At 42.5% G+C, this 14,428-nt stretch overlaps 1 protein-coding gene and 1 non-coding gene across 5 annotated transcripts in view; both read right to left on the bottom strand.

Moving 5' to 3' along the window:
• Positions 1-14,359, bottom strand: part of MAK (male germ cell-associated kinase) — a 51,514-nt gene extending 37,155 nt beyond the window's left edge. For all 4 annotated transcript variants that reach the window (XR_824934.1, XM_010835860.1, XM_010835859.1 and 1 more), the window contains exons 1-4: positions 14,060-14,359; positions 6,960-7,292; positions 2,377-2,431; positions 977-1,098 (exon numbers count right to left, since the gene is read on the bottom strand). Coding sequence is in view for 3 of the 4 variants with exons in the window: in XM_010835860.1 (XP_010834162.1) it covers positions 977-1,098; positions 2,377-2,431; positions 6,960-7,060 (278 nt within the window). In the remaining variant the exon portion in view is untranslated. The remainder of the gene's footprint in view (positions 1-976; positions 1,099-2,376; positions 2,432-6,959; positions 7,293-14,059) is intronic.
• TRNAE-UUC lies at positions 10,150-10,222 on the bottom strand. The gene has a single exon. It is a non-coding gene; the product is annotated as a tRNA-Glu (tRNA).
• Positions 14,360-14,428: the final 69 nt, after the last annotated feature.

The following is a 14,428-nucleotide window of genomic DNA, read 5'->3' on the forward strand; positions in this document are numbered from 1 at the left end:
CACTATGGGTATTATGTATCAGCATTAAAAAGAAAACCTGTGAGTGGATAAATCAAATAAGAAATGTATCACCACTAAAATTACAAGTACATGTAAAGCCCGCATGCCTGCATACAGGAGCTAGGAAGAACTTGAGAAAAATAAACACTGATTTGAGAGGTAGAGGTTTTCTTTACTTTTAACTGCTATTAATGTCATAATGCTATCAGCCTGGAAGATAACATATATTCAGTATTTTTGAAAGAAGGAAAAATAGGATTAAATAGGATTTCTCAAGTTCATCCTTAGAACTTGAGAAAGTGTGTATGTGTGTGTGTGTGGGTGGAAGAAACACAGAGAGAGAAATCAGCATCAATCCACTGGGAAATTCATCTCATATTTTAGGATCTTTTGCTGAACGCCTCTGGCTTTAAAGACAGGCAAAATGGACATTAAACTCCAGATGTGATCAGTAGCTACCATGAGTTGTTTCCATGCTCATGGCACATGACTGAAAACTGCCCTTGTTTAGAGATTCTGTCCGTATGTTTAAAAGGAGAATTTTCCTGGTGTTGTAACACGTTGTTGTCATTCACTTAAGCATTCTAATGAACCAGTTTATTAGGTCCTTTCTTAAAAGCAACTTCATTCTTTCCTCCATTCCTTAATTAACCTTCACAAGATGCATGGGAGAGCAAGGTAGATGCTCTTCTCAGTTTTGCCCAAGGCCAGCTTTATTACTGAGTATTAAACTATAGATTTTGTTTCAAAAACTATAGATAGTGTGTTTATATGAAATATTTATCTTGACTTCTAAGAGATTACAACAGAAGAATGATGGTTCTTCTCCAATTAGACATTATCCTTTCATAAAGATAACAGCTAATTTAGAGCTACCCCTTGGACCTGTATATTACAAAGTGGGATACACTGAAGGGCTCCTAAGGGACTGAGGGAGGAGACAGTAAGGCAAAACTTAATTTTCATAAAGACATACCTGTCTTTCATTAATTGATAGAGGTTTTCTTTCATATATTCAAATATAAAATAAAGATGGTCATTTTCTCTGATAACTTCTTTCAGTTTGATCACATTGGCATGATTAAGTTTCTTCAGAGACTGCAACAGAGCAAGTAAATATGAAAAATTCTTAAGGCAAAGGTACCGAATCTGGCAAAATCTCATCAATGCTAGATAGGATAATTACATAATTTTTCATTTCTTCTAAATTCATTAATGAATTATGTTTTAATACCTATAATATTTTACACATCTTAAAAACATCTTAGAACACCTATTTAGAGTAAGCAAAAAGGGCTTCCCTGATGGCTCAGGGGTAAAGAATCTGTCTGGGAACCAGGAGACGGAGGTTCGATCCCTGGTCTGGAAAGAGCCCACGTGCCAAGGAACAGCTAAGCCTGTGCAGCATGACTACGGAGCCGGTGCTCTGGAGCCCGGGAGCTGCAACTACCAAAGCCCAAGCACCCTGGAGCCTGTGCTCTGCAACGAGAGAAGCCACCGCAAGGAGAAGTCCATGCACCCACAAGTTGTGAGGAGTCCTCACTCGCCGCAGCCAGAGCAAGCCCGAACAGCAACAAAGACCCAGCACAGCCAAAAATAAAGAAGTAAAATCTTAAAGTAAGCAGTGATTGTTTAAGGAATGAATGTAAGTGCAGAAATAAACTAGGTCAACAGTAGCTATCAAGCATTTCAGTCTGTCAACTTTTTTTTTTTTCTTGGTCCTAAATAGGTTTAACCTTTCTTCTGACTTAACCGTGTGCAATTCCATGCAAAAGTCTCCGAAAATGCATCCACATTGTACACATAAAATATAAAGAAATGGTATGTGGTAATTTAAAAAATTATCTTTCCTTTGATAGTATGAATTAAAACGCTCTTTTAAAAGTGAGAGTGTACTTTCACGGCTATATTTAAAATGGATAGCCAGCAAGGACCTCCTGTAGAGCACAGGGAACTCTGCTCAATGTTATTTGGCAGCCTGGATGGGAGGGGAGGTTTGGGGGAGGATACACATACATATACATGTATTTATGTGGCTGAGACCCTTTGCTGTCCACCTGAAACTATCACAACATTGTTTGTTAATCGGCTATACCCTAATACAAAATTAAAAGTTTAGAAAAAATAATAAATGGAGATCACTGACATTAAAAAAGTGAGTGTACTTTCAAATGTGAGGGTACAGTTATTTTCTGCTCTCCACTGACATTCTGATGAGAAATTAGGAAGATAAAGAAAAACATAAGAAATAGAATTATCTTTGGTCTGCTTCCCACAGAGAACGAAACAGTCTCCTTAGCTACCATCCTCGGAAATGAGAGACGTGTGAGATAGAACTGAGGTCTTCTCAGGTTCTTTTCATCTCTGGGGTTTTACCTTAACTTCTCTCAAGTTCATACATTCATCCCAAGAATAGAACTTTCTCTTCATTCTGAAATTAAAAAAGAAAAGTTTAGTGCCTGGGGACGGAGGGTGTGAAGACACAAATTACACTGCTGGCTTTCCACTCTATTATTAGTTTGCTTCAGGCAAGCTGTGTATCTGTCTTCCCTCCTCCTTAAAAGCAGATCATCTCCATTCTGTGCATCTCAAGGCCACTTCGTGCACGCTCATGACTATGTCACTTCTTGGACAAATTACCTAATGACCCTCCGTGCCGCAAATTCCTTAGCTATAGTGTAGAAACCGCTGCATAAGAGAAGCTTATTGTAAAAGGCTTAGGTAAGGACTTAGTAAATATTAGATGTTCCTATTTTTACCAGTATCTGTGAAAGTGAAAGTGAAGCCGCTGAGTCGTGTCCGACTCATTGCGACCCCATGAACTGTAGCCTACCAGGCTCCCCTGTCCATGGGGTTTTCCAGGCAAGGGTATTGGAGTGGGTTGCCATTCCCTTCTCCAGGGGATCTTCCCAACCCAGGGATTGAACCTGGGTCTCCCACATTGCAGGCAGACGCTTTACCATCTGAGCCAGCAGGGAAGCCTCACCAGTATCTGTGGTTGGCTACAATGAGAAAAGAAGGGCATCACTGCTATTATTCCTAAAATACTCTTAGTGAATCCGAATTTCACTTATATGTATTCAGGTGCTAAAAATTAAGGGCTTACTGACTTACCAAAAGATACTTTTCAGTACTATAGCCATAAATGTCTTGCTGAAATGAAGAAAGTCCAGTGCTCAATTTGAAATAAAATACAAATCAATTCAAATATAGTATAAAAGTATTTTCATCAAGTGGTCAGATCCATCCAAAACTGTACATATAATCTCTATAATTCTTAAAAAATAATTATAGAATTTTTAATCCAACCTTTAGAGGCTAGTTAACATATTCAAGTTCTTTTTCAAAATTTAGTACAAACTGAAATGTTTATTCTGAAAAATCTGTACTAGCTGCAATCCACATTTACTAACATGCTACTTTCTCCTCAACAGTTACTACTTCTTATCAATACTACCTTAAAGTGATACAGGTATCTATATGCAACAAATATAGAAGTTTCTTCACAAAACAATTATCGCAATTTCTTAGACCAATTTAAAGAAATTAATTTAATTGTAAGAAGTTAAACCAATTTGTTAGAATTCCTTTTAGAGTCCCTGCCAGCTTCTCTTCCATTTATTTATTCATCCAACACCTACTACGTGCCCGGATGATGAAATCGGGGATGGTTACCGGTGCTTCACATCTCACAGGAAATCGACTTTAGTTAACACAAAATAGACATACAGATCAGCTTTGAGGATCATGAGATAAACTGGCCAGGCCTCAGGCCTTTGTGATGAGGCAGTGTTTCAGATGAGGCCTGCAAGACAGAACGCACCAGCCAGAGAAAGACAGCTAGAAAGAGCTTGGCTGGTTAGAAGAATGGAGAGAACTTTCACCTTAGGCTGATTCTTATTCCTTGAACGCCAGAAGCTGGCTTTCAGGGCTCTGAGGTCACCTTTCCTGTTCTGCTTTTTCTCCCATAGCACTGACCACTTTCTTATGTACCATATAGTTAAATTATTACGTTTAGACCTTGTCCCCTCTCCTCAAGCACAGCAGCAAGCTCTCTGAGGACACCGCCACCTGCCTGATCAGTTTTTGAGACACAGTTTAAGTCTCAATAGATATTCACTAAATGGTGGCTTGATGGGTTTTGAAACCCACAGGTGGGGCTCCTGAGGAACTGTCCCACAAACAGGAGACCCTCTGGAATGGGACTGCCTCTCAGGTCTTTAAAGGACACAGGACTTAATAAATATTTGTTAATTTAATGAGGTGAGAGGGTCTTATCACCAGCCCCTAGAAGGACCATGGTATAGCTTTTTTTTTTTTTTTTTGCTTTATTTTTCCTGAAATGGCAGCAGATACTACAAGGTTTCTTACCAGTGACCTACAGTAAAATTTCCCAAAGGAAAATCTCTCCTGCTTCTAGGCCTTCATACATGCATATCCTTCATACATATCCTTAAAGCCTGGCTATGCTTCCCTCTCCTCTTGATAGCTTTTTCTCATTCTCAAGATCTCATTTTCTGTGGGAAGTCTTCCAAGATCATACCATGAGACCCAACCCTCATTCTCATTTTCTTATCCCTCTCTCCCTAGAAGCATTCATGGATTTTATTCATGGATTTTATTGTAAATCTTTCCAGTCCTTTTAAAGATATTTTTGCACATAAATTTATTTGTATGTAATGAAGTATTTTTGTGAATTTACATAATCACTTAACCTATAACTAAGAATGATTTCATCTCATTTTGCCTGATAGTTACACCCCGTTTATTACTTTTTTCTCTTATTGTACCAGTTAGGGTCTCCAGTACAATCTTGATCAGTAGTGGATACAACAGGTATACTGGTCTTAAAACCAACTTTACGGGAAGTACCTGTAATATTTCACCTTTCAGGTCAGGGAAATTTCTTTTTATTCCCGTTTTTCATTTCAGTTATGTAAGCATGCTAAGTCACTTAAGTCGTATCCAACCCTTTGCCCATGAGGCTCCTCTGTCCATGGGGTTCTCCAGGCAAGAATACTGGAGTGGGTTGCAGTGCCCTCATCCAGGGGAATCTTCTCAACCCAGGATCAAAGCCACGTCTCTTAAGTCTCCTGCACTGGCAGGAGGTTTCTTTACCACTAGTGCTGCCCGGGAAGCCAATCCATTATACATTTACTTACTTGATACTAATGGCTATTTGACAATACTTTATAAAAGGGTTTCCTTATGTATGTAATATTTCAGATCATGATATTGTAAAGTTTTTAACATTTGATAAACATTTGTTAAAGCATTTAAATTTTGGATGATCATCCTTTGGTTGAAGTGGTAATCAGTTTCCAAGACTTGTTGCAGTGGAAGCCAGCTACCGTGTCATGAGAACACTCGAGTGATGATCTGTAGAACCCCATATAGAGAGAAATTATCTTTATATAAATTTGTCTTTATATAAAAAGAAATTTGGACAAAGAAATATGCATCAAGGGAAGCTGATGTGGGAGGCACATGGAGAGAAAATGCCATCGATAAGCCAAGGAAAAAGGCCTAGGAGAGATCCCTTCCTCCCAGCCCTCAGCAGGAACCAACCCTGCTGACACCTTGACTTTAGACTTGTAACCTCCCAACTGTCTCAATAAATCCTTACAGTTTAAGCCAACCAGCCTGTGCTTAAACTGGCACATACAGAAGTCCAGTCTGAGCCACACTGTGTCCCCCCAAATCCGTATCTTGAAGTCCTAACCTCCCGGTACCTCGGAGAACGACTGCATTTGGAGATAGACCTTACAGAGGTAATTAAGGTTAACTGAGGCCTTTGGGGTGGGTCCTAATCCGATATTACTGGTGTCCTTATAGGAGGAGGAGATTAGGACCCAGACATACACAGACGGAAGACCAGGTGAACACACAGGGGAGAAGAGAGGTGTCTGCAAGCTGAGGAGAGAGGTCTCAGGGGAAACCAAGCCTGCCAACAGCTTGCTCTCACACTTCCAGCCTCCAGACTGTGGGGAAATAAATACGTAGCTTAAACCACCCAGTCTGGGGTACTTGGTGAGAGCAGCCCCCAGCAACCTGACACAGCGAACCAGCTTGCAAGTGCGTACTCAGGCCCTGGTCCAGCCTGCAGACAGACAACTGTGACCTTGGCCGACCTCTACCAGCACCGCAGAGAGACCTGGAGCCGGAACCACAGCTGAACTGCTCCTAAATTCCTGACCCACAAAAACCATGAGTTACTAAATGTTTCTTCTTGTCTTAAATCACTAAGCTTTGGGGTAATTTTTGTTTTTTCTTACATATGACATATCAAATGCAGTAGATTAAAGAAATAATTAATAAGTCCTCTGTTTCATTGGTAAGCTTGGGGAAATACCATATGCCATTCAGAACTGTTGGATATTATGAATACCATCTGATTTTGAGGCCTGTTGTTTTAAAGAAATAATAGGCTCTACTCTATACTCCACTTTAAGTGTTCTAAGCATTACCTTCAGTCTCAGTTCAGATTTATCATGCAGAAGAAGCAGAGCCCTAAATAGGTAACTAATAGGAAGCTGCTGTGTAACGCAGGGGGCTCAACCTGGTGCCCTGGGGCAACCTAGAGGGTGGGATGGCATCGGGAGTGGGAGGGAGGTGCAAGACAGAGGGACCATATGCACACTTATGGCTGAGTCATACTGATGTATGGCGGAAACCAACACAACCTTGTAAAGCAATTACCCTCCAATTAAAAATAAATACATTTTTTTCAAAAAGCAGAGCCCTTATATTTCTTGCTGGACAAACCAGAAAATTAAATTCATATACGTGGGGACCAGCAGAACTCCTTTTTTGCAGTGCTGTCTCCAGAATGGCATTCCACGATGGCCTAACAGGTGTGGGGTCTGGACCAGACTTCTCTCTGCGCTTGTATACGTTCTCAAGCAGGCAAAGGAGAGGAACAGAAAGACGGGTGAACGTGGCAGGGTCGCCCGCGGTACCTTTTGATGGCCACCAGCTCCCCGGACTCGTTGCTCTTGCCCATGAGCACGCTCCCGTACGTGCCGTCCCCCAGCTGTCTCATGGTCGTGTACCGGTTCATCTTGGAAGAATGATGCAGTGCAGGCTGTCCACGGGAAATAACGTCTTTGTTGTATATAAATATAAATGCGTCTTTTATTTTTACTCGTTTCTGCCCTTAGACCGTTGTTGCTACACTGGTGACAGGTTTTGTCATCATTAAATACAAGTTCTTCCCCAAGATTCTGTAGGTTCATAAGATACAGCAGTAAGGAATCTGGCAAGGAAACGGTGCTTCCATTCTTATGAACACCCTGTAGAAAAAAACAACAAGAATAAAAGGAGTGTTCATTAAAGAATCACTTCCAAAAATGTACTGGTAACCTAGGAAAACTGTAAGACAAAGACTAATTGTTAAGCACGTGCCAATAAATCACTTGTGCCATGTGGAATGAGTTCACATATGACAGACTGATGAAAATCACTGCAGAATGCATTTATTAATACATGGTACCATGTAATGAAACTGAACCCAATAAACACTGACTTAATGATGTTTGTGATTCCTTTTTTTTTTTTTTTAACTGACTATAATAGAATCTATGGGCTTCCCGGGTAGCTCAGCTGGTAAAGAATCCGCCTGCAATGCGGGAGACCTGGGTTCAATCCCTGGGTTGGGAAGATCCCCTGGAGGAAGGCATGGCAACCCGCTCTAGTATTCTTGCCTGGAGAATCCCCATGGACAGAGGAGCCTGGTGGGCTACAGTTCATGGGGTCACAAAGAGTCGGACACAACTGAACGACACAGCAGCAACAGAATCTCTATGAGTCCACATCAGACTGTGGAAAATCAGATTCTCCACTCTATCCATTCTTAGAATCAATTTTTGCATCGTGTTTAATTTGGACCACAGTCCCTTATGTGAAATTCCTGGGCCAGATGTGTTTGGGATCCAGGTACTTGCGTATTTTAGAAAAGAAATAGAGGGTGTCCCTGCTGGCTCAGGGGTAGAGAATCCACCTGAAACACGAGACACAGGTTCAATCCCTGGGTCAGGAAGATCCCCTGGAGACGGAAATGGCAACCCACTCCAGTATTCTTGCTTGGAAAATTCTATGGACAGAGGAGTCTGGTAGGCTACAGTCCATGGTGTCAAAAGAGTCAGACTTGGCTTAGCGACTAAACCACCAACCACAGAAAAGCAGGAGGGTACATAACATCTCCCAAAGAGCAGCTTAATGTGCCTGCGCAAAAATGTACGAGAAGAACACTAAGCAAAGGAATGAAGACCATAAGTGGCCTCACATCATTCGGGTTGTATTTTATTGCAAATGAATTTCCACAAATTAATTTCTGAAAATTCATCTTTCAGAGCTTTGTGGATTTCAAAACTACAGAAAAGGGGTTGTGGATGTGTATATATTAGAAGGGTACAGGTTTCGATAGGTTCTGATTTTATTATCACAATTAAAAACAAAACAAAACAAAACCGAAGCACATAAAGCCATAGTACCTCCTTCATTATAACTGTGTTCAATAATCTCCTCCCACTCTTCTGTCTCAGTTCAGCTTTCAAGGAACAATTTCTCATTTCATACCTGTTTATCATACTTATGTTGCTTTCAAAAATCTATCCTCCTGCTACAAGGCTGTATTCTTAGCTGCAGAAGGTAACAACGTTTGGCACTATGGAAGGACATAGTCTGTTTTAAAATGCCTTTTATAGGGAATTCCCTGGAGGTCCAGTGGTTAGACACTGTGATTTTGCTGTCAAGAGTCTGAGTTCCATCCATGGTTGGGGAACTAAGATCCAAAAAGTGGTGTGGTTCAGCCAAAAAAATAAAATTAAAATGCCTTTTATAATCTGATGCTTCAATCAATGATTATTTTTCTTTCACTGTAGCACTACTTCCACAAAATAAAATGACAGAAATTCCTTCTCTATTAGACGCAGAACTGTAGGAGCAACAAGAATATATTGTAATTGTCAAAGTACCCAAGGCTTCCAAAAATAGGCTTTTCTGCGGAAGCACAGCAGAGAAGTGCACTGAACGACGCGGTTCCCTTTATACGGGACGCATTTGTCCACAGGAAGCTCTGGAAGGACCTGTGGGGCTTGTAAATAACAGGAGTGTGCTCTCATTTGTCATTTATTTTACTTCATGACAGATAGCAACCCCTTCAAAGGCGCATGAGTAGTTTAGGCCACACTGACTCTGTGGCCAGGATCTTGACAAAGAGATCTCGATAGTAAATTCCATTTCTATTTAGTGGTTCCTTCATCTGGAAGAATTGATGCCTTTGAACTGTGGTGTTGGAGAAGACTCTTGAGAGTCCCTTGGACTGCAAGGAGATCCAACCAGTCCAGTCTGAAGGAGATCAGCCCTGGGATTTCTTTGGAGGGATTGATGCTAAAGCTGAAACTCCAGTACTTTGGCCACCTCATGAGAAGTGTTGACTCACTGGAAAAGACTCTGATGCTGGGAGGGATTGGGGGCAGGAGGAGAAAGGGACGACAGAGGATGAGATGGCTGGATGGCATCACTGACTCGATGGACGTGAGTCTCAGTGAACTCCAGGAGTTGGTGATGGACAGGGAAGCCTGGCGTGCTGCAATTCATGGGGTCACAAAGAGTTGGACACGACTGAGCGACTGATCTGATCTGATCTGATCATCTGGCTCAGTTATGTCTTAGCAAATGGTTTCAACAAATGCCAGCAAATGCTTCCCCATTTGCCTGAAAATGAAGTTCTTTTGCAAGTGGTCTTTACATTATACATAGACACAGGTTCTAAACATGAGGGCATTAATATAGAGAAAGGCAACATCCCCCTGCACAGTTCCTGACTGTGTATTTGGTTTCCTTAATTTTTCCATTATCTAGGTAAGGAAAGATAATTTTGAAAGCTCTTTGGGGGTTTGTTTGGTAATACCTGTTTATCATTCTTATGTTGCTTTAAAAAATTTATCATCCTGCTACAAGGCTGTATTCTTAGATGCAGAAGGGGTTTGTTTGGTGCTATGATTAAACAAAACATAGGCTATAAAATGTATTCCTTCTGATCATTTAGAATTTTATTAAATCAGCATTTTTCAGTTTATTGTCAGATGTTAAACTGCTTGACACTCTTTTTTTTTTGGCTGCACCACATGGCTTGCAGGATCTTAGTTCCCTGACCAGGGATGGAACCCAGGGCCTTGGCAGCGAAAGTGCCAAGTCCTAACCACTGAACCACCAGGGAGTTCACCTACTGTTTGCTTGACATTCTTTTCTAGCTTCACTATTTAAGGTCTTTTAAGGAAATGTGCTCTTCAGAGGTTTACCAATTCTTTCTGGTTAAGTAACAATACAGAGAATAAATTTGTCCAAAAGGCCACAGTGTTCATCATAACAGTAACAATGTACAATAAAAAGGCAGAGGGATTAAATGACCTAGGATCGATCAAGAGAATCAGTGATGGAGTTAGTCTAATAGTTGCATTAGCTTGAAGCTGTTTGGTTTTTCAGTGCGGTCCCCACCTTCTAAACAACCCATCCTTGCTAGCTACTACAATCACTGATGCAGTAAAAGAACCACCGCTCTTCACTCCCATGTAGAATCTAACCCACGATGAAGGCTGCCCACCCCCACCACCCACTAAAGATGCCTAACTCCTCACCCCAACACGGCAAGATGCTATAAACAACCTGAAAAGTACACAGAGGTCTCCCCACCCCGACTACGCCGTGGGGCTAGATCTGGCTCATGCCGATCTCCTGGAAGGACACTGAAAAATTAGGCCAGAAACAGTGAAGGCGGAGTGAGTGAGTGGGGGAGAAGGGAGTCTACTTGGAGTTTGTTAAGAAAGTTATTATTTTTACCCCACCCCTAAGTTACTGAATTAAATTTTAATGGGATAAATAGCAGCATCTTTTCTTTGTAAATCTGCTGTATATGCAACAGATTATTTTCATGGTAACACCTAAGCGAGGACAAACATTGAGGGTCTAAGAGGTAGGCGGTGATTATAGGCACTCCTGCTGCTGCTGCTAAGTCGCTTCAGTTGTGTCCGACTCTGCACGACCCCATAGATAGCCTCTCACCAGGCTCCCCTGTCCCTGGGATTCTCCAGGGAAGAACACTGGAGTGGGTTGCCATTTCCTTCTCCAATGCATGAAACTGAAAAGTGAAAGTGAAGTCACTCAGTCGAGTCCGACTCTTAGAGACCTTAGAGACTCTTAGAGATGCAGGACCTGATGCAGTCCTGCATCAGGACTGCAGCCTACCAGGCTCCTCCGTCCATGGAATTTTCCAGGCAAGAGTACTGGAGTGGGGTGCCATCGCCTTCTCCGATAGGCACCTCTAGAAAGGGACAAAAGATAAAGGAGTGAAGAGGGAGCTGCCCAGGTTGGGAGAGAATTTCAGAGGTAAGGGCTGCCAGAAACGTGGAAATTTCACCTTGCAATGGCTCAACCACCTGCAAAAGTGGAATAAACTGCCTCTTTCTCTTACATTGTAAAGAGCATCAACCATAACACCACCAATACTATTACAGCACAACAGACCACTGATGCCTTCCTGCTCCAGCTTGGAAGCCCAGCTGTTTGTTCTTGTTTTTGTTTTGGAGTGGCTGTAATAGAAACCTCACTCCAAGTCTTCCAAAAGAAAAAACACTGGAAACACAGTTTGCTTCAAGTGCTATAGCATAGGATACTCATACTCAGGGAAAAATAAAAGAGGTACACGGCCGTTTCTCGGCTTCTTTTGTTTGAGGGGGTGAAGATTATGGGAATCATGTGGATTTTAAAAAGTCTGATGTGTGGTTCCAAGACAATTGGAGTTTACACAAGTTTACATACTATGCTCCCAAACAAAGCATCAGAAAGGTCTCTTTTGAGTCATTTTAATTACAAAGTAAGCAGTTGTCCAGGGTGAGAAGCTGACCATTCCAGCTATCTCCTTATCCCCCTGAAAACAAGGATAATGGCCCAATGTAGACAGGCATAGATGTATAAAGGGTTTTTAAAATTATTCCCATGTACCTACTCACTGAGGGGCTTTCCAGGTGGCGCTAGTGGTAGAGAACTGCCAATGTAGGAGACTCAAGAGATGCAGGTTCGATCCCTGGGTCGGGAAGATCCCCTGGAGAAGGGCACAGCAACCCACTCCAGTATTCTTGCCTGGAGAATCCCATGGCCAGAGAGCCTGGCGGGCTACAGTCCATAGGGTCGCAGAGTCAGACATGACTGAAGCGACTTAGCGTAGCACAGCACAGCACCTACTCATTGATAGCACATAAACAACTGTTTATTAGTGTTCTTATCAGTGTAGCATAGGAAGATCCTAAACTGATTTACTAGTCAAAAAGCAGTATATGTTATTTAAAAGACAGACTGCCTATAGGCCCCCAGTTCACATTCAATGATATTTCTCTGCAAACTACGTATATTCTTCTTTGTTTTTGTGTTGTTCAGTCGCTAAGTCGTGTCCAACTCTTCGCAACCCCATGGAGCACACCAGGCTTCCCTGCCTTCACTATCTCCCGGAGTTTGCTCAAATTCATGTCCTTTGAGGTGGTGATGCTATCCAACCATCTCATCCTCTGTTGCCCGCTTCTGCTCCTGCCCTCAACCTTTCCCAACAACAGGTCTTCTCTGTGGACCCCTGGAAGCTAATTCTGCAAAATAGGGGTGTATTAATATGATTTCTTTTGCACATGAATATTTCCATGTATATATTTCAACATGGATGCAACAAGGCATAACACAAGTAAATGTAATTTAACTATGATCCTCAATTAATTTAACAGAATTGTTAGGAACTTGGAATTTTCTACAATCAAGCTACAGTACTTTCTTATGAGTTATACACACCTTATATTCTGGTTTAAGGAAAAAAAACATTTATTGAGAGGCTCAATCACAGGCTTACATTATATAAATACTCTTACCATTTCTCTCCCATTCTAGTTGTCTTATTTTTAGCTAAGTGCACAACTCCTGTAAACTGGAGCTTTATTCTCAACAGCTTCTACCAGCTAATAAGGGATTTAGAAAGGATTAAAGACGATTAAGAGAGAGGGCAAATGGAGGGTAAAATCTGTGTCTGCCCAATCACTGAGCAGATAACCTCTGCTCCTCTTCAACTTGTTGTGGTACAATCTGCCGTAATGTTATTACTCTAAGGCTGGAATTAACGTTTGTTTGTTTTTAAAGCAATGCCATAAAAATCATTACGTTGTTTAAAAAGCAAAACAGAAAAAGTTTTCAAGCCAACCAAGTCATACGTTTACAGAAATTAAAAGGGGAGCTTTTGCAATGGGAAAACAAAGATTTTGTGTTTTAAAAATAAAAGCATGGTGCTCTGTGCTAATATTCACAAACTGTTTTTAAAACGAAGCAAAACCAACCCCCCCCCCCAAATAAATAAATAAAACCCTTCCCCAACAGATGGATCAAACACCTTTGCCCAAAGCCAGCTTCTGCCTTGCCCAGGCAGAAGGTAGCCTCCTTGGGCGGAGAGAAGGGTCTCTCCTTTTCAGGTCACTCGGTCACTCGGCAGAGATGGAGGTTGGGAGGATCGGGACGGTAAAGACAGGCCAAAAGGCTGGATAGTAACTTTTGCCTCCATTACTATTTCGACTCTAGGGATTGTTTTTCTGATTAAAATAACTCCGATACCTTTGACTCTATGAGAATTCCGTTACAATTAGAACAATTGCCTGATCATTTAAAAATTAAACACAATTACATACATTTCTTTCCGTTTAGAGTTGAGATTACAAACACCTTATAAAAAGCCAGTTTCATTGCCTCCCCTCCCCCGACTCCAACTCTGTCCTTAAACTAAGTGCCCGTCTTATTGCAAGTCAGGAAGCAGTTTTCGTTCCCTGACGCTCTGATTTCTGATATTCCAGCCCGCCCCGCCCCCCGCCCCCAGCAAACCAGAGCCCTTAAGACTCAGGGTGCACAGTCCCGCCGGCCTGCGGGAACGGGTGGTCCCGGGGGGCCCGTGTGTCCCGCCGACCGCAGCTGCGGACTCGGCGTGGGGGGCCCCGGGGGCCCGCTGGTCCACCCTGCGCCGGGATTCCGCTTTTACCTGGGAGCGGTTTGGGATGCACTGAATTTGGACCCAGTTTCTCTTTCCTCCTTTTCCATTTTTGTAACAGTTCTGAACTCAATTCCGCTGCCTTCTCGAGACCCGGTCCCGCCCCCTCACTCCTCAAAGTAGTGTCCCCTCCAGCCCAGGCACTAAAGGGAGAAGCGGAGGTCCGGGGTGAGGGGGTACGATGGGAGACTCTAGATCCGAGGTTCGGGGGTGAGGGTCTCCGAGGCTGAAGGATGCCCACTGTCATCCTCCAACCCAGGACTGAACCCCGCCGTCTAGGGGCGCAGGAAAGTGGCCAGGAGCGCTTCGGAGCAAACCCACCGCGCTGGGAGCAGGTAGATCGTCCCCGCCGGCCAGCCC

This window comes from Bison bison, unplaced genomic scaffold (genome assembly GCF_000754665.1).
Source record: "Bison bison bison isolate TAMUID 2011002044 unplaced genomic scaffold, Bison_UMD1.0 scf7180017864053, whole genome shotgun sequence".
Lineage (NCBI taxonomy): Eukaryota > Metazoa > Chordata > Mammalia > Artiodactyla > Bovidae > Bison > Bison bison.